This window comes from Dama dama, chromosome 5 (assembly GCF_033118175.1).
Source record: "Dama dama isolate Ldn47 chromosome 5, ASM3311817v1, whole genome shotgun sequence".
Lineage (NCBI taxonomy): Eukaryota > Metazoa > Chordata > Mammalia > Artiodactyla > Cervidae > Dama > Dama dama.
This window is the reverse complement of record NC_083685.1, coordinates 19,127,549-19,154,819: the sequence shown is the minus strand read 5'-3', so window position 1 is coordinate 19,154,819 and position 27,271 is coordinate 19,127,549. Positions and strand designations below refer to the sequence as shown.

Sequence of the window (27,271 nt, the reverse complement as noted above, 5' to 3'; positions counted from 1 at the left end):
TACATGTAAGTGATATCATATACTATTTGTCTTTGTCTGACTTACTTCATTTAGCATAATAGGTCCATTCATGTTGCTCCCAATGGCAGTATTTCATTCTTTTTTTATGATTGAGTAATATTCCTGTTGCATATGTGTGTGTGTGTGTGTGTGTGTGTGTGTGTATACACCATACCTTTATCCATTCATCTATTGCTTTTGTGTCTTAGCTTTTGTAAATAGTGCTGCTCTGAACATTGGGGTGCATGTATATTTTCTAAATAGAATTTTTTTTTTCTGGATATATGTCCAGGAGTGGGATTGCTGGATCATATGGTAACTCTATTTTTTGTTTTTTAAGGAACTCTATACCATTCTCCACAGTGGTTGCACCAATTTCCATTCCCACCCACAGTGTAGGAGGATTCTGTTTTCTCCACATCCTCTCTAGCATTTATTACTTGTAGACTTTTTGGTGTTGGCCATTCTGATTGGTGTGGGGTGATACCTCATTGTAGTTTTGATGTGAATTTCTCTCATAATTAGCAACATTGAGCATCTTTTCATGCGCCTGTTGCCATCTGTATGTCTTCTTTGAAGAAAGGTCTATTTAGGTCTTTGCTCATTTTTAGATTGGGTTGTTTGTTTTTCTGATACTGAGTTGTATGAACTGTATATTTTGGAAATTAAGCCCTTGCCGGTTGCATCATTGGTGAATATTTTCTCCCAGTCTGTAAGTTGTCTTTTCATTTTATTTATGATAAAGATTGTCTCTTCTTGATTGTGAGGTGTATCAGCTTGCTATGGCCAAATATAGCAAAGTACCACAGAATGGGTGACTTAAACAACAGAAATTAATTTTCTCATAATTCTGGAGTTGGAAGTCCAAGATCAAGGTGTCATCAGGGTTAGTTTCTTTGAAGGTCTCCCTCCTTGGCTTCTGGATGGCTGTTTTCTCCCTTTGTCTTCAGATGGTCTTCCCTCTGTATGTATCTGTGTGCTAATCTCCTTCTCTTATGAGAACACCAGTCTTACTGGAGTAGGGGCCACCCTCTCAGTTGGTTAAAAAATCCATCTGCTTGTAGGAGACCTGGGTTCCATTCCTGGGTCAGGAAGATCCCCCAGAGAAGGAAATGGCAACCTACTCCAGTATTCTTGCCTGGGAAATCCCATGGAAACAGGAGCATGGCAGCTACAGTCCATAGGGCTGCAAAGAGTTGGATGTGACTGAGTGATTAAACCACCACCAAAGACCCCATTTTAAACTTAATATCCTCTTTAAAGACTTTCTCTCCAAATATGGTTACATATTGAGTTACTGGGGGTTAGAACTTCAACATATAAATTTTAGGGGACACAATTCAGCTGACAATATAAAGGTTCTTTCTGTATTCTGGATGTTAGTTAGTCTCCTACTTTGTGGGTTGCTTGTCATCCTCTTAAAGATGTCTTGGAGGGGACATATGTGTACCTCTGGCTGATTCATGCTGATGTATGGCAGAAACCAACACAATGTTGTAAAGCAATTATCCTTCAATTAAAAATAAATTTAAAAAAGAGATGTCTTTGAATGAACAGGCAGTTTTAGTTCACATTGTGTCTTTTTCAAATTAAGAAAATTTTGCATAGTGCAAGGTCATGAAGATATTCATATGTTTTTCTGCAAAAGTTTTATTGTTTCAACTCTTACATGTAGTCCACCTGGAGTTGATTTTTGTGTTTGGGTATGAAATGGGGTCAAGATCTTTTTTTTTTCCTCCTATATAGATATCCAGTTGATCTAGACCATTATTGAAAAATCACTCTTTTCTTCATGGCACTGAATCAGGTTACTTTATTGGGAAACAAGTGACTGCATTTGTCTGAATCTGTTTGATGCTCTAACCTGTGTCCTCCACTCCCAGGATCGCTGTTCTGGATAGTTCATGTAAGAACACGGGGATATTTTCACATCTATGGTTTAGAAGATGGGGGGATAGGGAGACTGGGGAAGAGATTTCTTGTTGTCTCTGAAGATGCTTTAAACCCCTTGAGAACCTGTACCCAGAAAGTGCAGGGTCTTCACTCCTTGTCTGGACTTACATCACCGAAGATAGGAGGGAGACTTGCATATTGTCTCTTCATTGTATTTCTCTCTAATGAGGGTAATGTTTTCTTTGGCCGTTTTTCTTAAAAAATCTTCATGACAGATCACTTCATTCAGTATTTATGTGTTCATACCATTAGAGTAATACTCACCTATCTTTTACTGTATGTTTACCATGTGACCTCATTTTGTCCAAACTAATAATTGGAAATTAAGCGTTGTTGTTCACTTTTCTGGATGGGGGATCTGAGGCTCAGAGGGAGCTGCCCACACAGCTAGTGGGCAGTGGAGACAGGGTCCGAACCCAGTCCAGGGTATTTCTCAAACTCATGCTTTTTAAAAAATATTTATTCATTTGGCTGTGCCAGGTCTTAGTTGCAGTGGGTGGGATCTAGTTCCTTGACCAGGAATGGAACCCGGCTGGGCTACCTGTGTTGGGACTGGGGAGACCTCCAGGGACGTACCCCAAGCTCATGCTTTTGCTTTATGGCTTCCGACTCTACCCTAACCCTCCTCCATTCCTTCTTCACTCACAAATTTACTGGATGTCTTTGGTCCTAGCTCTACCCTTGACTGGCTGCGTTTAGGGAGACTGTGCCCTTGTAGAGGAAGCATCAAGTCCTAACTGCTGGACTGCCAGGAAATTCCCAACTAATCATTAATTTTTTAACTTGAAGTAGAGTTAACTTAAAATATTACATTAGTTTCATGTATATAGCAAAGTGTTTCATATACATATCTTTTCACATTATTTTCCATTTATAGGTTATTATAAGATATTGGATATAGTTCTCTCTGTTATGCAGTAAATCCTTTGTGCTTACTATTTTATATGTATAGTTTATTAATCGATTACTCCTAATTTATCCTTCCACCTTTCCTAGAACTTACATTTTTTAAAAATTTATTATTTATTTTATTTAATTTATTTTTGGCTGTGCTGGGTCATCGTTGCTGTGCATGGACTTTCTCTACTTGTGGTGAGCAGGGACTGTTCTCTAGTTTCGGTTCTTGAGATTTTCATTTGGTGGCTTCTCCTGTTGCAAAGCACAGGATCTAGGGTATGTGTAGACCTTTTTAAAGTTGGTTTAAAAGCATAGACTTTAGGGACTTCCCTGGTGGTCCAATGGTTAGGACTCCTCGCTTCCACTGCCTGGGACCCATGTTCAATTCCTGGTCAGGGAACTGAGATCCTACAAGCTGTGTGGTGTGGTCCAAAAAAAGGAATAATAACAGTAAAATAAAAATTGAAAATATTTTAAATCCTGGACAACTTTTGAGAATTCTTGTAGTCTTGCTTTCCCATTTCACAGGAGGGAAAAACTGAAACCTGGAGAGAAGTTACTTGAGAGTCGCCCAAGTAGATGGCACATCAGATTCAAATGTAGGTTTGAATGTCAGCAACTGGAAAATGATGCTTGTAATAGAACCCAAGAGGAAACATCGATTTGAGTTGGGGTGTAGATGAGTTCAGTTCTGGCCACATTGAATTTGAGCTCAGGAGTGACATTAAGGCTGGACAGATAGGTAGGGGCGGCAGGACAGATAGAAGTGCCAGGAGCGGGGAGAGTGCATGAGGCCTGGAGTGCTGAGGATCCCAAGTGAGGAGGGTTTCAGAGGGGTTCAGTTATGTTCTCAGTTATGTTTTCTTTCCAAGAGAAACACCCACCTCATTGATTTGTTCTGTCTCCATTTTCCCTAAAATCTAGGCTCTAAAATCAAAATCTTTTTTTTTTTTTGGCTCCACTGCATGGCATGTGGGGTCTTAGTTCCCCAACCAGGGATCAAACCCAGGCCCCCTGCAGTGGAAGCACAGAGTCCCAACCACTGGGTAGCCAGGGGACGTCCCTAAAATCAAACTCTTGATGCTGCTAGGGGCCTAGGGAAACTGTGTTTACTTCTGCTCACTGTTTGCATTAACTACTGTTCACTGAGACCTTGTTAAAAGCCAAGGATCTTTACTGTAGCTTTTTGTCTGATCACATGAAATCCTATTTATTACTACCCCCATTTTATAGATGTCAAAACTGAGGCTCAGAGCAACTTGTCCACAGTCAAATAGCTAGTGGGTGGAAGAGCTGAGCTTTGTGCCCGTATTTGTCTGACCGCAGAGCTGTCCTGTTAATTTCTACATGGTACAGGTGTCTTCTCATCCTGAATTCTTTGTTGTTGTTGGCTGGGTGTCTTTTGGATATTCTTGCCTGATTGGTTTCAACTCTGGTTTGTTAGCCTGTTTTGTATCTTCTTGTGCCCCTCTCTCTGAGGGTCAGAGTGTTTTAAAAAAATATTTATTTTTATTTATTTATTTGGCTGCACCGAGTTTTAGTTGTGGCATGTGAACTCTTAGTTGTGGCATGTAGGATCTAGTTCCCTGACCAAGGATGGAAACTGGGCTCCCTGTGTTGAAATCGTGGCGTCTTAGCCACTGGGCCACCAGCGAAGTCCCAAGGCTCAGAGTCGTGAGCCCAGGGCACAGAGGACAGCCTGGCACCGGATCTGCCTTGGGAATCATCTTAAAAGGTGCAAAGGTGAGGAAGTCAGAAGATATTGGTGCTTAGGGAAAGCCTGTGGACCTTTGAGAGCATCCTCTTATTTCACAAAGAGGAAAACTGATCCAGTTTCCCAAGTTGTGCAATGACTCAGCCCTGGGCTCTATCTTTCCTGTACCCTTGCATCTTCAATTTGGGACAGCATCCTTACCAGAACCCCTGCTTTTAGGTTTAAAAAGTCCCTCCAATAATTTTGTTGGGCCACTAGGCAGGTCCTATTATCTCCACTTTGCAGGTGAGGCAGCTGAAGCCAGAGAGGGTCAGAAGTTTACTTAAGGCCTCACTGCTGGGAAACAGAGGAGCAGGATTTGAACCATGACTGGTGCTCTTGCTAATAAACACTGCCTTTATGAGATGGATGAGGAAATACTCCCAAGGAGCAGAATAACAAACCAGAAACTTGAGATGATAGAGAAGGTTCCAGAGCTATGATGCAAGACACTTGCATGCACTCTCTGAAGAGTGGGCTCAGGGGGAGTTGGGGTCAGTGCCCGTGCCTGCTTTATATTAGCCTTCCAGGTGACCCCACAGCCGACTCCCAGCTCCGAGCCCATGGCTCTTGGAACTGACTGATGGAGCCTTCAAAGCAAGGGCCATAGGGCCACGGATTAATTTCTGCAGCTGGAATTTGTTGGATGTGGGTGAAGCCTGTGAGTGCAGAGAACCAGTGAGACTGGAGGAGGAGGAGGGAGGAGGGAGCAAGGAGAGAGAGAGAGGCAGAGGGGTTGCTCAGCTGTTGGCCTACTTAGGAACTCCAGCACCATGCCGACATGGAAAATTTCTCCTGTAACCCCTTGACCTCAGGGGCCTGGGTTCTAGCGCTATGGATCCCTTGCAGGCTCCAGAAGGCTCCTTGTCTCTGTCACCTGCTCCCACAGGGTGCTCCCCAGAGCTTGGACTGCCACATTCCCTTCTCAGCACTGAGCTGTGCCACTTGCCTCCTCCCCAGGGCTCAGCTTCCAGCTCGGAGACCCGGCACTTAGGTCTAGCTCCCCTTTGCCACCAGTGGCAGACCAGCCTGGGAACCTGAGAAGACGGAGTCCTAGTGCTTAATCTCCCAGCTCAGACTGAAAGGGACTGGCAGGCCTCAAGTGTCCCCAGTGACCCCGAGGGCAAGCCTGTCCATCTCTTCCCTCTTCCTCCTACTCCCCTCAGTTCACATTAAAAAAAAATTTTTTTTTTAATTTATTTTTGGCTGTGTCAGGTCTTAGCTGTGGTGCACGTATCACCCATTGCAGTGCTCAGGGTTCTGTCTAGTTGTGATTTAAGGGCTTAGCTGCTCCAAGATATGTGGGATCTTAGTTCCCCGACCAGGGATCTAACCCGCATCCTCTGCATAGAAAGGTGGACTCTAACTACTGGGCCACCAGGGAAGTCCCTCAGTTCACATTTAAGGGATATGATCTAAGTAAGAACTAGGCTAGGATGGGGAGGGGGGTTCAAGAGGGAGGGGATATAGGTTTACCTATGGCTGATTCATGTTGATGTATGGCAGAAACCAGTGCAATATTGTAAAGCAATTATCCATCAATTAAGAATAAATAAACTTAAGAAAAAAAAAAGAATTAGACTAGAGAATTCCCCAGAGGTCCGGGGGTTAAGATTCTGCCCTTTCACTGTAGCGGTCACGGGTTTGATTCCTGGTCAGGGAATCAAGATCCCACGTGCTATGCAGTATAGCCAAAAAATAAAAATTAAAAATAAAAGAGAAAAATTTTAAATCGGCACCACCAGCAAAAAAACTAGGCTAGAAACCAGTGTGTCGGCCCTGGAAGAGGACCTAAAAATGACCTAACCCAGTGGTTTTCAAAGGAAAATCCCTGGAATCCAGTTCTGAATTATGAGTGCCTTCTCCCTACCCACTTCAGCCTGAGCTGCTTGTTTTTATTTATGTAGTCGGCTCTCGTCAAAGCATCTGTTTGAAGGAAGAATTCTGCGGCAATGAAAAAAATATAAAGATCAACTTCTTCCTGTCTTTACATATGAGGCAGCTGAGGCCTAGAGGAGGGGCATTTGGCTCTGCAGGTAGTCACAGAGGTGGTGTCTATAAAGCCAGAACCCAGGGCATGCAGATCCAAAGGGCATGGCTCTGTTTCTTCTCCACGAGAATGGCAGCTTCCACAGTGTTCTGGCTTTTACCCCACTCATCTTGGGATGGCTTCTGCACGTTCTGTAAGATGATGTGGACATCGCACTGGTTTGGCATTTTCAAGTGATGCTTGGTGTCCTTGAGCTTCTCTGCCAATTCTGGGGAAAGTGGCCCATGCCCTCCAGAGCCACGCCCTGGCACATCATTGTGGTGGAAATAGAATCCCAGAGAGAGGTAGGTATAGGAGGCCTGCAGATGCATGTTCACCAGGTGGTAGACAGCACCCTCCACTGTGGTGGAATAATTCTGATGCATCTGAGAGCTCATGATTGATGGGTAATAAAGAGCTAAGGTCAAAGAAAATGCTGTTGGCTGGGACTTCCCTGGTGGTCCAGTGGTTAAGACTCTGCTTCCATGACAGGGGGTGCATGTTTAATCCCTGGTCAGGGAACTAAGATCCCACATGTCACCTAATGCAGTCTCCCCACACCCAAATAAAAATACTCAACAATTCATTTTTTAAAAATGTTGTTGGCTGGTCCTGGAGATCAGGTGTACTTGAGTGGCTGGTTCCTAAAATGTAACTGGAAAAAAGGTTGGAGGGTGGTCGGAAGCTGGAGGAAGGGGTGTTCCTGGGTCTTTTCCACCCCAACACTGTTGAAGCAAAAGACAGGTCTGCAGGGCCACAGAGTGCTCTCTTACACCTAGTCTTTTAAAAACTAGGAACCTTAAAAACTAAGGAATTTTTTTTGTTTGCTTGTTTCTTAAAAGCTAAAAGCTTTTAAAATTCCTTAAAATGAGTAAATATCCATATCCTTTGTTCAAATTTCCAGTTGTTTCCTATAGGGCACAAATGTTACTTTCTTTTTTTAAACAGTTGTATGAGTCAGAATGTAAATAAGGGTTTTGCATTGTGATTGGTTGAGGTATCTTTTAACTCTTCTATAATCTCTAGGCTCTTCTCCCATCTCTTTCCAATCTGAAGAAGTGGGATTGTTTGAGGTATAGAATTTTTCATTACTTGGACTCTGCCTTGGAGTAGTTTCTCTGTGGGCATCCCTGGTAACTCAGCTGGTAAAGAATCCACCGGCAATGCAGGATACCCTGTTTGGATTCCTGGTTGGGAAGATCCCTTGGAGAAGGGGTAAGCTACCCACTCCAGGGTTCTTGGGCTTCCCTGCTGGCTCAGACGATACAGAATCCGCCCGCAGTTTGGGAGACCTGGTTTCGATACCTGGATTGTGAAGATCTGGAGGAGGGCATGGCAACCCATTCCAGTTTTCTTGCCTGGAGAATCCCCATGGACAGAGGAGTTTCTGTAAATTGGTAGTTGGCCGTATTAATAGATGCTTGATCAGACTCAGAGCCTGTCTCACTCATTCATAATTAGTTCATTCATTTTTTTTTTTTTTTTCCTGACAGCTTCATAGATCTGTCAGAGGGGCATGTTAGGTTCTCGATTCTCCCTCTCTCTTCCTGACGTTAGCAGCTATTGACGCCTATCTCCGTTATTTTATATAATTTTAGCGGTGCTGTAGGGCTTGCGTGACCTTAGTTCGCCAACCAGGGATCACCCCGCATCCGTGCAGTGGAACCCTGGGGCCCCTCCATTGGACCACGAGTGGTCCTCCTTTGCCCTTTATTGTCTGGAATACATCTATGGAGAAAAACCCTCCTCTGCAGCTTGCTTCGAGCTGGCCCTTATCTCAGCTGTGTCAGACCTCTAAACCTATAGTCACTTCACTCTGTATCCTTTCGCCTCCCCAGGACGCGTTCTGAGGTTCCTGCATCTCTCATCCCCGCCTGCGGGCTGGAACGCAGCGGGATTGAATCCGGTTACTGGTACACCCATGTTTCCCTGGGGGTTTATAGAGCCCCGGCATCCAGAAGAACTGACTTTCTTTGCTCCTCCCTGTATTCCTACTTCGTCTCCTCCCACCCACCCGCTGCGGCTTGCAGGACACCTGGGGGAGCCGGACGGCGTTCCCTGAACGCTGAGGACGCTCTTCTTAGAACCGCTCCGGATACAGTCAGTTGGCCTCCCACCCTAGGGCATCTTCCCTCCGGCGCCCCTCCGTCCCGACTGCCCCTCGCGGTTCTAACCACTCCGGGGTCCGGACTTACCTTTTCCGCTGAGGGTGGGGCAGATCGAGGTGGGTCAACAGGGGACCTGCACCTGGGCAGGACTAGAGTGGAGTGAGGATGTACAGAAAGCCCTGGGGATTGTGTGGGGAGAGGGGGTTCTGGAAGCCTGGTTTGTTGTTGTTCATTCAGTTGTGTCTGACTCTTTGCAATCCCATGGACTGCAGCACTCCAGGCTTCCCTGTCCTTCACCGTCTCTAGGAGCTTGCTCAAACTCATGTCCATTGAGTCGGTGATGCCATCTGACCATCTCATCTTCCATCATCCCCTTCTCCTCCTGCCGTCTATCTCTCCTAGCATCAGGGTCTTTTCTAATGAGCCAGTTCTTCGCATCAGGTGGCCAAAGTATTAGAGCTTCAGCTTCAGCATCAGTCCTTCCAATGAATAGTCAGGGTTGATTTCCTTTAGGATTTCTTGATTTGATCTCCTTGCAGTCCAAGGGACTCTCAAGAGTCTTCTCCAACACCACAGTTCAGAAACCTGGCTAGTGCTCAAAAAAGTAAAAAGCAGGCCTTTCCCATGGGCCTCTTTCTTGTTCAATGATGGTTGTCTGTAGAGGTGGGGCTCTGGACTGCTCAATACTTCTGGATGTTTTCCAGGCTGGGAGGGAGGGGTGTGTGGGTCATCTTGACCAATGCAAGGAGGGTTACTCTTATCTGCCTCTGGGTACCCCCAGGTCGTTTCTTCAGTTCAGCTGTCATTTATATGTGAAGTAATAGGTTAAATGCTGGACAGTAATAAGGATAACACTCAACATTTATTTATTTATTTATTTAGTCACTATTTTTAAAATATTTATTGATTGTTTATTTATTACTGTATTTATTTGGCTGTGTCTGATCTTAGTTGCAGCACGTGTCCTTGCCCCACGCAGAATCTTTGGTTGCCGGCATGTGAACCCTTAGTTGCCGTATATGGGATTTTAGTTCCCCAACTAGGGATAGAACCCTGGCCCACTGCAGGGAAAGAGCAGAGCCCTAAACACTGGACCACAAGGGAAGTCCGTATATTTTTAAATCAAATTTATTTATTTTTGGCTACACTAGGTCTTTGTTGTTGTGCCCTGGCTTTCTCTAGTATCAATGCTGGGGCTTCTCATTGTGGTGGCTTCTCTTGTTGTGGAACACCAGCTCTAGAATACCTAGGCTTCAGTAGTTATGGTTCAGGGGCTTAGTTGCTCCCAGGCCGGTGGGATCTTCCTGGACCAGGGACTGAACCCACGTCCCATGCAATTGGCAGGTGGGTTCTTAACTATTGGACCACCAGAGAAGTCCCTCTATATTTCTTATGATGTGTGTTTTAAGTGGGTAGAAGACTTTTGAAAGAAAAAAGATAATTGTATAAAAACCAACTTTGTTGGTCATTTAGTGTCTGAGTGTTTTTGTTTAATAATATCTTTACTGAGTTATAATTCACATACCATACGATTCACCTGTTTAAAGTGTACAATTCAATGGTTTGTTGTCTGTCCACAGAGTTTGTGCAATCATCACCACAGTCAATTTTAGAACATTTTCATCACCCCTCATACCCCTCAACCCTCTCCATTAGCCATCCTTTTAGACTGACTGGCAGAGATTTAACTGATGCTGAATTTCCCACCACCTCACTTTCTCTACCTGTATGTTAAAAAAAATTTTTTTTTTTAAATTTTTTATTAGAGTGTAGTTGAGTGGGGAAGATCCCCCTGGAGGAGAGCATGGCATCACTTGGACAGAGGATATTGGAGGGCTATGGTCCATTGGGTCACAAAGATTCAGACGTGACACGTAGTTGATTAAAATGTTGTGTTAACTTCAGGTGTATAGCAGAGTGATTCAGTTATACATATACAAGTATCTGTTCTTCTTCAAATTCTTTTCCCATTTAGGTTATTACAGAATATTGAGCAGAATTTCTTGTGCTACACAGTAGGTCCTTGTTGATTGTCTATTTTAAATATAGTAGTTCCACCTGTGATTATAAATGAAATTGGCCAATTAGGTAACACTTCCTACTTGCAGACACTTCTCAGAAGTCTTTCATGTGCATTAGCTCACTTAAATCATACAACAACACCATAGGCTGGCTACCATGTTATAGATGGAGAAACTGCTACTTTCATGTCAAGAGACTTGAGGGGCAGCTGGGGTTCAAACCCACAAAGTCTTAGCTTAGTGAGTGGAAGTCACTCAGTCATGTCTGACTCTTTGGAACCCCATGGGCTGTAGCCTACCAGGCTCCTCTGTCCGTGGATTTCTCCAGGCCAGAAGATTGGAATGGGTAGCTGGTCTCTTCTCCAGGGGATCTTCCCAACCCAGGGATCAGGGATCAAACCCAGGTCTCCCACATAGCAGGCAGATTCTTTACCATCTGAGCCACCAGGGAAGCTTAACTACCATATATATATATATATAATTTATTTTTAATCTTTTTTAATCTATCCAGTCTCTAATGCATCGATGCATTTTTCAATGCGTTAAGTCTTAGTTACAGAATGGGGGGGTCTTCATTGCATCATGCAGGATCATTCCTTGCGGCACACAGATTCTCTACTTGTCCGTGGGCTCAGTAGTTGCCGTGTGGGCTTTGTTGCTCCTTGGCATGTGGGATCTTAGTTCCCCAACCAGGGATTGAACCTGCATCCCTTGCAATTGCAAGGTGGATTCTTAACCACTGGACTGCCAGGGAGTTCCCCAGCATAACCACTATATTGTACTGATGGGGCAGCTAGCTCTAGACCTGCCCAGTGAATCTCCTTCCCCAGGGGGCTTTGCGGATGGGACCCTGAGCAAAGTGAGGGAGGAGAGGCAGGGGGAGGCTGGAGGCTGGCCAGAAAGTGGGGAGAGCTTGGGGGGGGGCAGCTGTTCTTTTCCCCTCCTCACTCTAAGGGCGGTTCTCTGCCAGGTGGGCTTTCCAGAAAGGCTGAGCAGAGCCCACCTGTTCTAGGAGCCCTGGTAAGGAAGGAGCCGGCACTGTCCAGAGCTTGGCCAGAATTTCCAACAAAGTTCAGGGATGCCCCCTGGTGGATTTGCACTCCTGACTCAAAACCAGAGCGCTTCTCTAAGGCTTCCTGGGATCTATGGGGCGAGGAGCCAGCCTCTGAAGGCGGGGATCATTTTTCAGCCTTAGCATGTGATCAGGATTCAGTATTGCAGGGGCCAGGGGCCGGGGTTGGGGGTTAAGAACCTTGGTGCTGGTGTTAGATGGAATTGGCTTCAAATCCCAGCTTTGCTGCTCAATAACTGAGTGTTTGGGGGCAAGTTAGTTGCCGAGGGAAACAGATCGATTGAAGAGGGATTCCTTTAAAGATTGCAGAACGATTCAGTGAGGAACACTGATGGGATGACGTCATTGAGCAGATAAGGCGTAGGGGTGTAGGATGCTGAGGCATGTTCGGGATGCTGGGTTAGGAGCAGGTTTTGTTTTGTGGGGCCTCCCAAGTAGGATCTGGAGCCCTAGCTGGCTGGAGCCACCAGCCTGTGGATTCTGCCCTCAGGTAGCCGGCGGCTGGTGGACGTGATGGACGTGAACACCCAGAAAGGCACGGAGATGAGCATGTCCCAGTTTGTGCGGTACTACGAGACGCCCGAGGCCCAGCGGGACAAGCTGTACAACGTCATCAGCCTTGAGTTCAGCCACACCAAACTGGAGCACCTGGTCAAGCGGCCCACCGTGGTAAGTCCCGGGCTGCGGATCCCCTCCCCGGTCACCTTCCCCATCCTCTCCTAGCTCGAGGCCAGCCCATGGCGGGAGGGCAGGAGGGATTTGGGAGCAGGAGGAGGAGGAGGAGGAAGGTTGAGGCAGTGATGGGGTCCGACTTAAGGGTACCTGGGGCCAGGAAGCACTGATGGTGGCCTGGCTGGATTTCAGGTAGACCTGGTGGACTGGGTGGACAACATGTGGCCTCAGCACTTGAAGGAGAAGCAGACGGAAGCCACGAATGCCATTGCAGAGATGAAGTACCCGAAAGTGAAGAAGTAAGACTGGCTGGCTGGTGGCGGGAGCTGGGAGTGGGTGACTCTCAGCCTTGTAGGGGGTGAGGGCTGGAAATGGGCCTGGGCTGAGGCCACAGCTCTTTGGGGTGCTGCTGGGATGTGAGTGCTGGGGGTCCTGAGTGTGAGCAGGTTGGCTCTGCATTCTGCTCTGGGTCTGGATTCTTCATCCAGATGGTTCTTTGGCTTTCCTGCCAGCCCTGCCCAGGGGGATGTGATCTGAAGAGGAGGAGGAGTCATGGAAACCATCTCTCTGTGCATATGTGTGTGTGTGTGCGTGTGTGCGTGTGCTTGTCAAACATTCATCTACTCCCTCTAAGTGACAGTGTGTCTGTCCTAGGAGTGGATTTTCTAGGGACCCACCATGGACACTTTGCTTTTGCCGAGGGCTGGATAGGGGTCTGGTATTATTTTGCTTTCTGTTGTTGAGACCAGGCACCTCTGATGGAGAAGAACCTTCTCTGAATAAAGCCAGGGGCCACTTCCTCACCAGACACTCCTTAGAGAGACAGTGTCCTCTAAGGGGGAAGTTGGTGCTGTGCTGGAAAGGTTGGCCACATCTAATTACGGGGACATCACTACAGGCAGCATGACCAGCAAGTCCTGAGACCAGTTATTTAACACGGGCAGCGGTGGCTGCGCGCACCTCCGTGTTCTAGGATTTGAGTGGCAGACCCTTGCGATGACGAAGTCACCTCGGGGCTCCTGCCATCTCAGGCCCTCTGTTTCCATCTCTAAAATGAGAATGAGATGCTCGCGGCCCAGGGAGTTGCTCTGTGCTTCCTAGAAGAGTTGGCTCTGGTGGCTCTGAATCCATTAGCATCTCTCTGCTGAGCCCTGCTGCCAGGAGTGCCCCCAGGAGCTTAAAGGCTATGAACTTCTCATTCACTCGGCCCTTCATTCAGTGCATATTGAATGCAAACTCTGTGCCAGGCTTTGTAAGGGAGGCCAGCACGCTGGTCCGTTTTGCTTTCAAGCTCTCTCTCTCTGTTTAATTACTTCTCAGGCACTTTTTCTCCTCTCAAAGCTGATGCTCCTTAACACCCCTTGGATCTGGGCTGCCTTGAAGGGAAAGACTGGGCTCAAGGTGGGGTTGGTAGGAGGGTTTTCAATTCTGTTCTGTTTCGATGCGATCGCAGCAAAATTCATGGAGACCCTGGGACAGGGAAGTAAAAGAGAAACAGGTCTAAAAGCCTGTACCTTCTGGCGAACAACTGGCCATTAACGTGAGGGCAGGGTGCAGCTCTCATTCTGTGTATGTGTGTTAGTTGTGTCCGACTCTTTGCGACTCCATGGACTGTAGCCTGCCAGGCTCTTTTGTCCATGGTATTATCCAGGCAGGAATACTGGAGTGGGTCGCCATTCCCTTCTCCAGGGGATCTTCCCGACCCGGGGATCGAACCCAGGTCTCCTGCATTGCAGGTGGTTTCTTTACCGTCTGAGCCACCAGGGAAGCCAGCTTTCATCCTAGGCAGAGAGAAACAGGTTCCCAGAAGGGAAATGGGGAGAAGAGAAATCCTTTTTGGCTGCTGGCCTCAGAAAATCCTCTCAGAGGTGAAATTTGACATGGGCTTTAAAGGACAGAGGAGATGGGAGGGAAGTGAGGAGGGATGGAGGTAGGCAAGGGCCAAGGGCCTTGATGGAATCACAGAGGCGGAGCTTGAGGAACAAGAGAGGGACTCAGATTAGAGGCAGATCCTGGCTCTCTTTGATTGATCGATCGATTGATTCCACCTGTATAGTGAACATCTGATGGGTGCTGGGCACTGAGAATACAGCGGGGAGAAAACCATGTGAGCTCCCTGCCCTCATGGAGCTTATGGTCTATGCAGGAGACCTATTAATCCAACGATCAGAGAAACAAATGGAAGTTTGCAGTTGTGATGAGGCCACAAAGCAGAGACACCTGGTGCTATAGCACGTGTACTAGGGGATTCATCAGGTCAGGGAGGGCAGGGCAAGCCATCCTGAGCTGTGGTCTGAAGGGAAGAGGAGTTATTTAAGTGAAGAGACCTTGGAAGAGCTTTTCTGACTGTGTACCGAGAGCCTGGGGCGGTGGGATAGGCTGGGAAGAGGGTGGAACTGAAGGACTTGCCAAAAAGGCCAGTGGGAGTGGAGCAGAGCGAGGGAGGGTCAGGCTGAAAGGAGTCTTAAGAGAGTCGTAAAGCTGGTGTGCGTGCTAAGTCATTTCAGTTTTGTCCGACTCTGTGACCCCATGGACTGTAGCCCGCCAGGCTCCTCTATCCGTGGGATCCTCCAGGCAAGAATACTGGAGTGGATTGCCATGGGGGTCTGTATTTCTCCTAAGAGCAATCAGAAACCTCTTGAGTTACCAAAAAAAAAAAAAAAATCATTTTTTGATTACTCGGCATGTGGCATTTTAGTTTCTCAATCAGGGATTGAACCCATACCCCCTGCACTGGAAGGGCAGAGTCTTAACCATTGGACCACCAGTGGACCACCAACCCCTGAAACCTTGGAGATTTTAAGCAGAGAGGGATGTGTTCATGTTTGCATTCTGCAAATTCTGCAGCTGCAGTGTGGATTGAAGGAGATGTGGGGGCAGACTGATAGGAGCAGCCATTGCATCATCTACCTGAGGATGGGTAATGGGGCAGTGTTAGGGGAGAGCAGAGCACAAACGGAACATGTATTTAGGAAGGTGAGATAGACAGCCTTGGGTGACAGATTTCAATTGAGTAATGTCTACCTTGCCTGTCTGAGATATTCAGTGTATTCTTCACTTTATTGAAAGATTCCTTTAAATAGTAAGCTCTGTTAATACACTGAGAGTTCTATCTAATTACCAAAAAAAAGGGTCACCCACAATTTTCTAGAACCACATGTCTTGGACATATTGGTTGGATCATGTGGCAAGTACATTTACAAACCCTGTCAGTGGCCTAGAACTTGTTACAGGATTTGAAGCTTGTTAGGACGGAAATTGTTGCCTTGGAAGTAGTACATTTGTTCAGCTGAAACGAATGCTGATTTCAGTTAATAAACAAGGTAAAAATCCCATGATGATGAAGTCCTCTGGGATCATAGAATTGTTCTTTGGAATTTAATTAAAACGACACTTTCTAGAAATCAGAGTTTTCATGCTGGAGGTGCCTGGAGAGTGGAAACAGCTGAAGGGTCACCTGAACCGAGGGTTTGCAGCGGGGCGAGAGGAAGGTTACAAACCCGTGACTGCTTCCTCCCTGGTTCCAGGATTTATGCCCTTTGATCATGGTGAGGAGGTAAAGAATTTTAATGGATTTTTGTTCAGGAATTTCAGGCAAGGAAGGGGTGGAGACAGTTGTCAAGGGGGTAGTTGCAACGTTGTGGGAGACAGAATATGTGTAAAGGGTACACTAGTATGGGAATTCTGTGGTGGTCTAGTGTTTGGGACATTGGTGCTTTCACTACTGTGGCTCCCACTGGATCCCTAGTTGGGGAACTAAGATCCCACAAGCCATGGGGTGCGGCCAAAAAAAACAAAACCAGCTTAGGCCTGGGCCTCAATTCTTCACTATGTGGGCTTCTCTGTAAGGCTGCTTGAGTGTCCTCAAGACATGGCAGCTTCCTACCCTCCATCAGGAGTGGTTTGAGAGAGAACAGGAGGAAGCTGCAGTACCTTTTATGACCTAATTTTGGAAGTCACATACTTTTTCGGTCACGCTAAGTCCCTTCATTCGTTTCTGACTCTTTGCGACCCTATGGACTATATAGCCTGCCAGTCTCCTCTGTCTGTGGACTCTTCCAGGCAAGAATACTGGAGTGGATAGCCATTTCCTCCTCCAGAATATCTTCCCAACCCAGGAATTGAACCCGCGTCTCCTATGTCTCCTGCATTGGCAGGCGGATTCTTTACCACCAGTGCCATGTGGGAAGCCTGACATACTGTTCACTTCTGCCATATTCTAGTTAGTTAAAAGCAAGTCACTAAATCCAGCCTACACTCAAGGGAGGGGAATTTGGCTCTGCCTCTCAAGAGGTGGGGGAGCACTCAGAGACTTTTTGGAAGTGTTTTACAGCTTCTACAGTAATCTCCTAGGTCTGTGACATGAGCACACACGTTTTTCACTTAGGACTGTGGGGTATTTTAACACATTTCAGAAAGAAATGGGCAAGTCGTTTCCCTTCTCACCTGCTCACACTCCAGGCTTGCAGAAATGAGGTTTGCTGGTGTATTGGAGATATACTGTGGACCAAAAGAGCTCAGAAGCCCAGCCTAAATGGGATCCCACAGAAAGCATACACTTGGCTCCCCCCAAGTTGAAAATTGACCACATTTTTTCTCCATGTACTTTCTGGAAGTGGCAGGAAGAACAGGGGAATAATATGGGGGTACAAAGGTGAAAGAGGATGAAGGCAGGCACTGGGAAGACCAAGTTTGGGGGTGCCTCTGCTACTCTCTGTAGCTATGACAAGTGTTTCACCTCCTTTTTAAAAAAAAAAAAAAAAATTATCTTTTTGGCTGTCCAGGGTCTGAGCTGTGGCAGGCAGGATTTTTTTAAATTGTGGCATGCAAATTCATAGTTGTGGCATGCAGAATCTAGTTCCTTGACCAGGAATTGAACCTGGGCCCCCTGCATTCAGAGCATGGAGTCTCAGCCACTGGACCACCAGGGAAGTCCGGATCTTTTCTTCTGTCTACAAAGCGGGGATCTCTCATCCCTGCCCTGCCTCCCTGCCATGCTAAAGGGAAGATGGAGCCTACAGTGGATGTGAAATGTAGTTGGGATAAAATGTTTTTGTCCATGTGGCCTCATGTATAGACACACAGAGGCTGCAGCTGCTATTGGAGTCCTGGCATCCACTGCTTTCTAATCTACCCTCCCTCACATTTGCATAGGGCATCTCTACAACACATATTTACCTTCTCACTCTCATCAGTCATGTTTGCTGGCATCGTAAATGATTTTCCCTGTGTAATACATCACACAGAGAAATTGACATGGTGAGGCTGCTGATGTCACACATGGGCCATGCCCTGGTCCCAGGCCTCTGGATTCCTGGGTTTTTCCTAGTACCTTGAAAAGAAGAGCAAAGAAAATTGTCCTTTCCTGTGGTGCCATGTATGGACCCAGGTGCTGTGTTTTATACTTAGCACACAAATCTCAAAAATATAGGAAGCAGGTTACTTTCATTGTTGTTCAGTCGCTAAGTCGTATGGGACTATTTGCAACCCTGTGAACTGCAGCACACCCGATTTTGCTCAAACTCATGTCCATTGAGTTGGTGATGCCATCCAACCATCTCATTCTCTGTTGCCCCTTCTCCTGCCCTCAATCTTTCCCAGCACAGGGTCTTTTCCAATGAGTCCGGTCTTTTCCAATGAGTCGGCTCTTTGCATCAGGTGGCCAAAGTATTGGAGCTTCAGCATCAGTCCTTCCAGTAAATATTCAGAGTTGATTTCCTTTAGGATTGACTGGTTTGATCTCCTTGCAGTCCACGGGACTCTAAAGAGTCTTCTCCAATACCACAATTCAAAAACATCAATTCTTCGGCCCTCAGCCTTCTTTATGGTCCAGCTGTCACATCCATAAACAGATAAATGGAAGCTGAAATTCACGGTTGTTCAATGCAGTATGGATGTAGCTGGCAGCTGAGCATAAGTCAGTAGGAGCTGGTGTGGCTTCTGGATAACCGGAGAGGCAACGTTAAAAAAAAAAGCCTTTTTTTTTTTAAAAAAAAACAGTGCTGGCCAAACCAAGTCAGTTCAGGGCCTGGTTTGATCTGTGAGGGCCATGAGTTAGAGGGCCCTGGGTAGTTTAACAAATATGGTGCTGAGTTCCAGAGGAGGGTAAAGATTTGGTCCAGTTCACATAGCTGATTAGAATAATTATAGGGCTGTTGCTGGGTGTTGCATTTACACGAATGAATCTGGTGTGGTCCCTCCTCTCAAGTAGCTGAGGCGTTTGTGACTTGTAAAAGTAATATGGGGAAGTTCCCTGGTGGCCTAGTGGTTAGGATTGGGTGCTTTCCCTGCGAAGACATCGGTTCAGTCTCTGGTCGGGGAACCGTCCTGTATGCTGGTGATGTGGCCAAAATACAAAATTTAAAAAAAAAAAAAGAAAGGTAATATGTCTCTCACGTGGACAGCTTAATCCTGTTGTCAGGGCCTTCTCTCTTAGATCTTTTAACTCAATGACTGGTGCTCAGGTTCAAGGTCAGGGATAATCATTGTCATGACTATCTTTTCTTTTAAATAAGCAAAGTATTCATAAGGTAAAAAATTCAACCTTTTCTAGGGCGTTTACAGTTTAACTTCACAGCAGGCCATCAGGGAGGTTCCAACGCGTGAGCCATCCTGTAAATGACACCGGAAAGCAGCACCCTGGGCCAGGGTATTGACCACCTTGAAATGGCTCAGTGTTCACTTCCCTAAAATGGGGATTATTGGGTTGTTTTGAGGGTAAAATGTTATCATACCTGTAAACAGCTATTATTATGAGCACCTGATAATTGGAACCTATTCATTAAGAATAGGTAGCCTGGGGAATGGGATTTGGCTAAAGAAAGGAGTAGTTTGATTTCTGTCCCTGCAGCCAGCATACCACCATCTCCTGCCCTTCTTATAGTTTGGGGGGTGGGGGGGAAGGGTGGGATGAAAAGTGGGCTGTTGTCCTGATGAGCCTGCCTGGGATGGAGGGGACTTCTGATTTGAGCTGGACTGACTCTTTAGGGCTTCTCTGGTGGCCCAGTGATTAAAAAAAAAAAAATCCATCTGCCAATTCAGGAGACTCCATTCTGGTATTCTTGCCTGGGAAATCCCATGGACAGAGGAACCTGGTGGTCTACAGCCCACGGGGTCAAAAAAAAGATTTAGTGACTAAACAACAGTTCCTTCAGTTAGTGTCTGAGGTTTGGCTTAACCTGCAGACTCTGCTGTTTCTGAGTCTTGGGATTTACCAGGGAGACGTGGGGAGAATGGCTGAGAAACTCTGAGACAGGCTGTTTGGATAAGTACCTCACTTCAAGGGTAGTGATCAGGGTGAGGCACTACCTCTGAGCCTCTCTGCTTTCTCACCTGTAAAATGGGTACAATCCTAGGAATGACCTTACAGGGTTGTTGTGAAGATTGGATTAATCATCAAAATGTCTATCTCAGTGAATTTCCACAGGATTTCTATGATGTGGGTTTACAGAGCTACTAAGGGGGCAGATAAGGGAAAGGGCTGCAAGAGCATCTTAGATTGCAAATGAACTTCAGGTCCCCTCCCTGCCCTCAGGACAAGGATCCTGCTGAGAGAGGGGAAGTGGTTGTCCAAAGTCATACTGGCAGTGTGTTTTAAGGCCAGAGCAGCCTCCCTGGTCCCTGGGCTGCCACACCCGGGATCTGACAAGCCCTCCACCTGCTGGCACTGGCCCTTCCTGTAGCTTTGCCCCATGGATGCATTTCAGGAAGCTAGTTTTGCTGGGTCGTCGCCTTCAACAGCAGGATAGCATCCACACTCCCTGAGAACGTGTGTGCGGGAGTCCCCGGGCGCCTGCCAGTAGAACAGAGGTGGGGAGAGCTATCCTGGTGCCCCCACCCAGCCCGGGTGAGGGGGCGGCCGTGGGCGGCGGCGGCGTCCCCTGGCGCTGGTCTGGCGCGCTTCCTTGTCACCGCCGCGGCCTCCCTCCGCCTCCCTGGTGGCTGCTGTGCCGCGCGGGTGTTCAGTTTCAGCGCGGGGATGAGTGCAGGCTGCGCCCAGCTCCCTGAGAAAGGAAGGAAGCCAGCAAGCGAGGGCTTCGCGGTTCTCTACCGGGGCCTGGCTGCGCCTTGGAGGGTGCTCTGCTCTGGCTGCCGGGGCCGGGCGAGCGTCCAGCTTCCACCGCCCAAGGGGACACCCAGGAGCCGCACCGCCGAGGGTAACCGCGGGCGGGGCTGGGCGGGTGTCCCTGCCCGGCGCCCCGTGGGCCCCGGGCTGCCCGGGAGCCCCCACTCCTTCGGGGCGCGCCGGGGCGGGGTGTGGGTCGCCTCCCGCCCGCGGGCTGAACGGCCGGCGTCGCGGAGCGGCTCTTTGTGTCTCCCGGGGCTGCGTGTAAGTGTGTAGTGTGTGTGCACGCGTGCGCGCGCTCATCGCCTCCAGCCCCATCACCCGGTGCCAGCTTTCCAGGCACCCCCCTCCGCCGCGCGCCAGACCTTTGCCCGAGGGGACGCCCCCTGGGCTGCTGGGGGAGTTTCACCAAGTTGGAGGGAAAAGGGCGGGGTGGGGAGGTGGGGTTGCCCCGCCTCCCCAGACCCCAGGCAGCGCCCCAAAGTTAGTGCTGCAGGTGCAGCGCCCCCACCTTCCAGGCTCCTCCCCAACCAGCCTGAGCCTTGGGAGGCGGGAACCCCCCAAAGGCTTAGCTTGGGGGCGCCTGATATTCAGCCGCCAACTTGGACGGTGTCCTGCACAGAAAATCACCCGCGCCGGTGGGGCGGGGGTGGGGGGGCGCGGCTTTCCGGGCAGGGGGCGGCCGCGGCCCAGGCGGAACCAAGGCTGGCTGGCCGGCCGCCGCGAGAGCTTAGCGGCCGTGGCACCGAGCCGGGATGCCCATGTGACTGCGGTGTGCTTTGGAAGAGGAAGCTGTTAGAGGTCAGTGCAAAGGCGTCACGCCAGAGAGAGCCAGAAGCCGGAGTGAGGGGGGAGACGTGGGATGAGCACGGCGGGCGAAGGCTGCAAGCACCAGGACCGAAGCGGTCCTCTCCCGGCTCCCTGGGCTGCCCTAAAGCATGCAATTGCCCGGCAGGAGGGACGGGTCGGTCCGGCCGCCTGGAAATAAGGGACCTGGGAGGAGGGACCTCTCCTGGAGAGGCGGGTCTGGAAGTGGCTCCCCGGAGCTCTGAGGGGCCTCAGAGGATGCTGGAGGGTGACTGGGAGGGCAGAGCAGACACCAGCTCAACTTGGAGAACTTTCCCCTGCACGCAGCAGCCGCAGCTCCAAGGGATTCCCTTTCCACCCTAGCTGGGGAGGTTGGGGCTGGGGCTGGAGATGGGCAGGTTGAGGTGGGTGACCTGTTTGACCAAGCAGGCTTGGATCTGGAGCCCAGGAGGCAAAACTGCTCTCTTTTCTGCTTTGGGCACCGGGGAGAGTGTCCAGCTGCAGGCCAAAGGAAGCATCTCGCCTTGCTCCATCCCACGAACACTTAAATTGTTTTTCCTAGACTGTTCTGCCAGGGGCCTGGAGGAGGTGGAAATCAAGGTTAGATTAAAAAAAGAAAAGAAAATCGAGAGGAAGAGATGGTTTTAGGAAAATGAGGACTAATATTTTGAAGTGGTGCTTAGAGAGAAGAGGCCAGTGTGGCCCATGGGGGTGGGGGTGGGGTGGGGGCTTCAGCACCCCCTGCCCCTTGAGTTCCTTGGAGAGAAGAGAAACACCCAGGCCTTCGGCATGGGGACCCGGCAGGGTGGGCTCGGAGGAGGCAGTGGGGTGTGGAGCCGGAGCTGGAGCTGGGACTTTAACAGCCTCAGCGCCAGCACCGCAGCCCGCTCCTGTCTTCGTGACTGGGCTGCGTCCTGCGCTGTCAACTACACCCCTCCGATGGGGTTGCTAGGCAGCGGGGCTCTGATGTGCGGGAAGGCCTTCTGATTTGTCAGCCTCCTGCAGACACATGGTTGAGGCTCCTTCCAGCCTATCCGGAGGAGGGACGCGGGGCACGCCGCCTGCATACTGCCGACAGCCCCAGTCCACCTGAATGTGAGGTGCAAAAGGCAACCAGAGGGAGGGGCCAGCTGGCACCCTCCAGCTTCCTAACCAGCTCTGCCCCACGCCCCCCTTCTCCTCTCCACCCCATTATCTCCTCTTCAGCTGCAGGTTCCTCCCTGCCCGTCCCCGCCCCATTCCTCCCCTCTTCCCCAAAACCGTGGAAAAGCAAAGTGCAGCGGGGAAAAGAGGTCAGTGGGGTAAGCATGTGTGTGCGGGCCTCTGGAGGTGCCAGGGTGTGTGAGCATGAGCCCTGGGGGACTGCCCCCAACAGTGGCTCTTGTGGGAAGGGGTAGGTGGGAGGGAGGGGGCCCTGGCACCGCCATCTGCCAGGCCCAGACCTGGAAGCCTGTCCGTCCCCCTCCTGAGCTCTGCCTACCCCTAGGAGGGCAGCAAGTGGAGGGAGGAGGGAGGAGACCACCGAGTAAGGAAGGATGGGTTGTCTGGCAGTTGCTGGAGCTCAGAAAGCAGTGTTGCTGGCAGCTTTCTTCTCCCAAATGCACTCCCTCTGTCCCAGCCTCTAAGGGCCAAGCTCTCCCTCCTTCCTTCCCTCCCTCTTTGCCTCTCCACCATCTTACCCCTAGGGTCTTTACCACTTGACTTTTTTTTAGCAGCTTTTTTTGAGATGTACTTCACACACCATTCATCCATTTAAAGTGTACAATTCAGTGTTTCTTAGCATGTTTACGGAGTCGTGCAACCACCATCAATTTTGGAACATTTTTGTCACCCCACAACAAAACCCAGTACCCATTAGCTGTCACTCCCCATTTCCTCCCCCAACCTCCTTCAGCCTCTGGCTACCACTGTCCTGCTCTCTGTCTCTAGATTTGCCTACTCTGGACATTTCATACATGGAATCGAACACTGTGGTCTTTTACGGCTGATACCCTTGTACTTTCAGCTGCATTGCTTACTTTGCAATCAATTGCAGTTTCTCTTGCCGTTTAACATTTTCAGGGCTGTGTTCCAGTAAGAGCGTTTCATCCTTCAGGTCAGGGGTCTATGCTTTTCTCTAAGTGCCATTCCTAGCTCTGGGCCGGACCATTGCTTGGCTCTCAGTCAGTGATTGTTGAATGAAGGAGGAGATGAATGGGGACTAGTAATTGGCAAGCAATGCAGGTGGTTTACAACTGAATTCCAGGGGGCCCAGCTGCTGCACAGGGGCCTGGCAGCTTGGGAGAACAGCAGGTACAGGGGCTGGAAGGAGTAGAAAGGAAGCCTCTTGCTTGGGTAGGAGGTGTGGGGGTGGGGCAAGAGTAGAAACTGTCTGCAAGGAAGAGACGAAGTGGCCTGTGGGTTGCCAGTTCTTTCTCTGGCGGGAACCTGAGAACAAAGATGCCTCCCCCAGCCTTGGGGGCAGGTAGCCAATGCTCGAGATTCATCACGGGTGATCACAGGGGCTTCCCCCGTGGGGAACTCCAATTAGGTTTGGGTTTTTAAAAAAAAGAAAATTCCCCAGCGTCAGCGTTTATCAAAGGGCAGCAGGTCAAGCATCTCTGAAACTCTTTGCTTACCTCCTGTGATTCAGGCACTGAATTGTTTTTTCTGTTTTTTCACTCTTGTGCTGCAGGTACTGTCTGATGAGCGTGAAGGGTTGTTTCACTGACTTCCACATCGACTTTGGAGGCACTTCCGTTTGGTACCATGTTTTCCGGGGTGGGAAGGTGAGTTGAGTTGAGTCTCTTCAAATCTCTGTGCATCCCTGACTGTGCATGGAGGGGCTCTCACCTTTCTCCTTCCACCCACCTTCCCCAGCAAGCCCCCACCCTGTGAGTACTTTGAGGGCCACTTGGTCCCCTGGGGCCACCTCCTCACTCTGTGTCTTTTTCTGGAGGGAAAGATCGAGGTCAACTCTTTTGCATCACTTCTGATCACCCATTCACCCCTGTTCAGCCAGTCCAATCAATGTCCTAAGCATCTTAGGCCTGATTAGGAGCACGCATGCTTCAGTCCTGACTCTTTGTGACCTCATGGACTATAGCCTGCTAGGCTCCTCTGTCTACGGGATTCTCCAGGCAAAGATACTGGAATCGGTTGCTATGTCCTCCTCCAGGGATCTTCCCGACCAGGGATCAAACCCCAGTCTCTTATGTCTCCTGCATTGGGAGGTGGGTTCTTTACCACTTGCACCACCTGGGAAGCATCTCAGGCCACATTAGAACTCCAGATTTGGCTCCCAAGAACCCCCCAGCATTCACTTCCCCCAGCTATAGTTTCAGCTCCAGCACCGTGACCTTTTAACTCAAAAGTCTAGTTGCTGGCACCACCTGCCTCCAAGAACATTTTCCATGAGGGACAGACATCACCCAGGGAAAGGAGGTGAGGCATGTGTTCAGGATGCTCCTGCTGTGTCTGCCGCTGTGTGCCTGTCCACGTGGGAACGGAGGGGTCCCTGCATGGGCGTGGGTGTTCCTTGAGAATATGTGTGTGCCGTCCTGCTCCTCTGGGTCTGCATGTGCATGTGTTTTAACCAAACATGTTGGGAGAAATTCTGGGTAGAAAGTCACCCCACTTGGTTCCAGATGTTTTTCCTCCTTCTCCAGAGCAAGCACAAGCTGGGTTTATTTATTTGGCCATTTTATCATACAACTTAAATCCCCCTTCCTCTCCTCACCCCACCACCCCCTACAAGCCCATGGCTCAGGAGAAAGAATGTTCTAACCAATCTAGAAAGTCTTTCCACCCTGGTGTTTCAGCTGGAATGAAGATTCTCTAAAGGCAGGCAGGAGGCCTCCCAGACCAGCAGCACAGCCCTCCCTGCCCCTCCAGAGACCCTTTGGGGAGCCTGGTCCTAGAGGGATCCGCGGGAATGGGTCCTCCCCCATCCTCTCCGCTCCCAGGCAGGTGGGGCTGTCTCCTGGCTGGTGGCAGAGCCTGGAAGAAATCAGAGACTTTGGCCTGGATCTTTAACCGATTGCTTCCTTTCCCTCCGAAGATCTTTTGGCTGATACCTCCAACCTTGCACAATTTGGCACTGTATGAGGAGTGGGTGCTGTCAGGCAAACAGAGCGACATCTTCCTGGGAGACCGTGTGGAGCGATGCCAAAGAATTGAGCTGAAACAGGGCTACACGTTTTTCATCCCTTCCGGTAGGTTCCTGTGAGGCTGGCACTGGGCTGTCTCTTAGCCTCCTGTGACCAGGGGTTTAGGCCAGGCGATGGGGTCTTTCTGGGCCTCCTGGCCTTGGGCAGTCTCCAAGAGAAGCAGGCCTCAGGCTGCAGGGGAAAAACAACCTCTCACATCGTACCTGTTTCTTCCTGCCCGAGGGCTAGGATTTTCTTCTGGGAGAAAGCCAGAGCCCTCCCAGTCTGGGGAAGTTTGAATGCCTTCCTCTAAGAAGTCCTGCTGAGATTTCTGATAGTGAGGATGAGGGTGGTCCTGTGGGGAGGGAAGGGGTGACTTTACCCTACGGGCTGGGGAGGGGGAAGAGGAGGGTTGGTCCAGGGGAAGGACAGACCCCATGGAAGCCTGGGTAGAGGGAAATGCACCCAGAGTGGCAGCCTCCTTCCTGCAGAATGAGATGAAATGTAATTGGGCTCAAGGTCAATTTCTGCACTTGGACTCTCCCCTTCCCCCGAAAATAATTAGCTCCATAACTACTACAGAGGGCAGTAATTAAGATCACGGGCCCTGGGGCCAGAATACCCCGCCCTAATTCAAATTCCTTCTCTGATGGTTACCAGCTGTGACTTCCTGGAAATGACTTAACCTCTTGGTGCCTCAGTGTTCTCATCTGTAAAATGGGAGACTTACCGGGTAGTAGTGAGGACTGAGTGAGCCAAGACCTATTTGCCTACATCTCCTGGGAGATGGGCTGAGGGCTTTTGGCCAGTTACAGGCTGAGTCACTAGTGGATGTGGCCAGGGACCTGGGACCCTTAGGCTGCCTTGGTGGTGGTTTAGTCTCTAAGTCATGTCCAACTCTTGCAATCCCATGGGATTCTCCAGACAAGACTACTGGAGTGGGTTGCCATTTCCTTCACCGTAGACTGCATTAGTGGAAGCATTTTACCCAGCATAGGGGAGGTAACAGTCCCACTGGATAGAAGAGTGAGTGAGAGGATTAGGCCACCTGATTGTGTTCCTTGTGGGTTGTAATTTGGAGGAGAAGTCAACCTGGAGAGAGAGAAAAGAGTCTGGATATCACATCAGGTGAGTCACAGAGAGTTGCAGAGTCGGGCACGACTGAACAACTGAACTGAACTGAACTGAGGTCAATTTGAAGGAGCAATTGGATTGTTTCACTGCGGAAATGAAGATGTATGGTAATGGCTGTCAGCCAGTTGAAGGATCATCTGGAAGAAGAGGTGTCGCCAAGTAGTATTGGACTGACTTGCTCTGCTAGGCACTGAGCTCCCCATCACTGGAAGTATACAAGTAGAGGTTATATGCCAAGGAGCCTGCAGAGAATTTGCTGCTGAATGTAAGTGTGGATCTTAGGGCAGGCATATCCTTTGAGGCCAATAAGATTCATTGGATGGAGAAGATAGTCACACTTAAGTTTCTGAGAGTTGGACTGGAGTTGGCCTTGGGTCTGGACCAAGCTGTAGTGTCAACTGAAGGAGTGGTTGTGGTGATAGTTCCTGCCATGGGGGTGTGGGACCTGTACACGTGGGTTCTTCTAGAAAGTTGGGCAGAGATTTCACTGGTCAGGAAATCTGGGATTCGGAGGTGGCAGGGTTTCGTGGGGGTAACTTTGTTGTCAGGGCCCCGGATCCATCTTTGGACCTGCTTGACTTGGGGAGGGTCGGGACCCCTGCTTGAGACAGGAAGGAATTGTAGTTGGTGGGC

General features: G+C 49.2%; 1 protein-coding gene across 6 annotated transcripts in view; it reads left to right on the top strand.

Annotated features, from left to right (window-relative positions):
• KDM2B (lysine demethylase 2B) overlaps window positions 1-27,271 on the top strand; it is a 113,992-nt gene that overhangs the window by 11,445 nt on the left and 75,276 nt on the right. For 4 of the 6 annotated variants that reach the window (XM_061141963.1, XM_061141962.1, XM_061141965.1 and 1 more), the window contains exons 5-8: window positions 12,324-12,502; window positions 12,698-12,804; window positions 24,052-24,145; window positions 25,417-25,570. In XM_061141963.1, coding sequence (XP_060997946.1) covers window positions 12,324-12,502; window positions 12,698-12,804; window positions 24,052-24,145; window positions 25,417-25,570 — 534 coding nt within the window. Of the gene's footprint in view, window positions 1-12,323; window positions 12,503-12,697; window positions 12,805-20,455; window positions 20,662-21,314; window positions 21,372-24,051; window positions 24,146-25,416; window positions 25,571-27,271 lie in introns of those variants that run through there. The other 2 variants (XM_061141966.1, XM_061141967.1) reach the window with 2 other exon arrangements.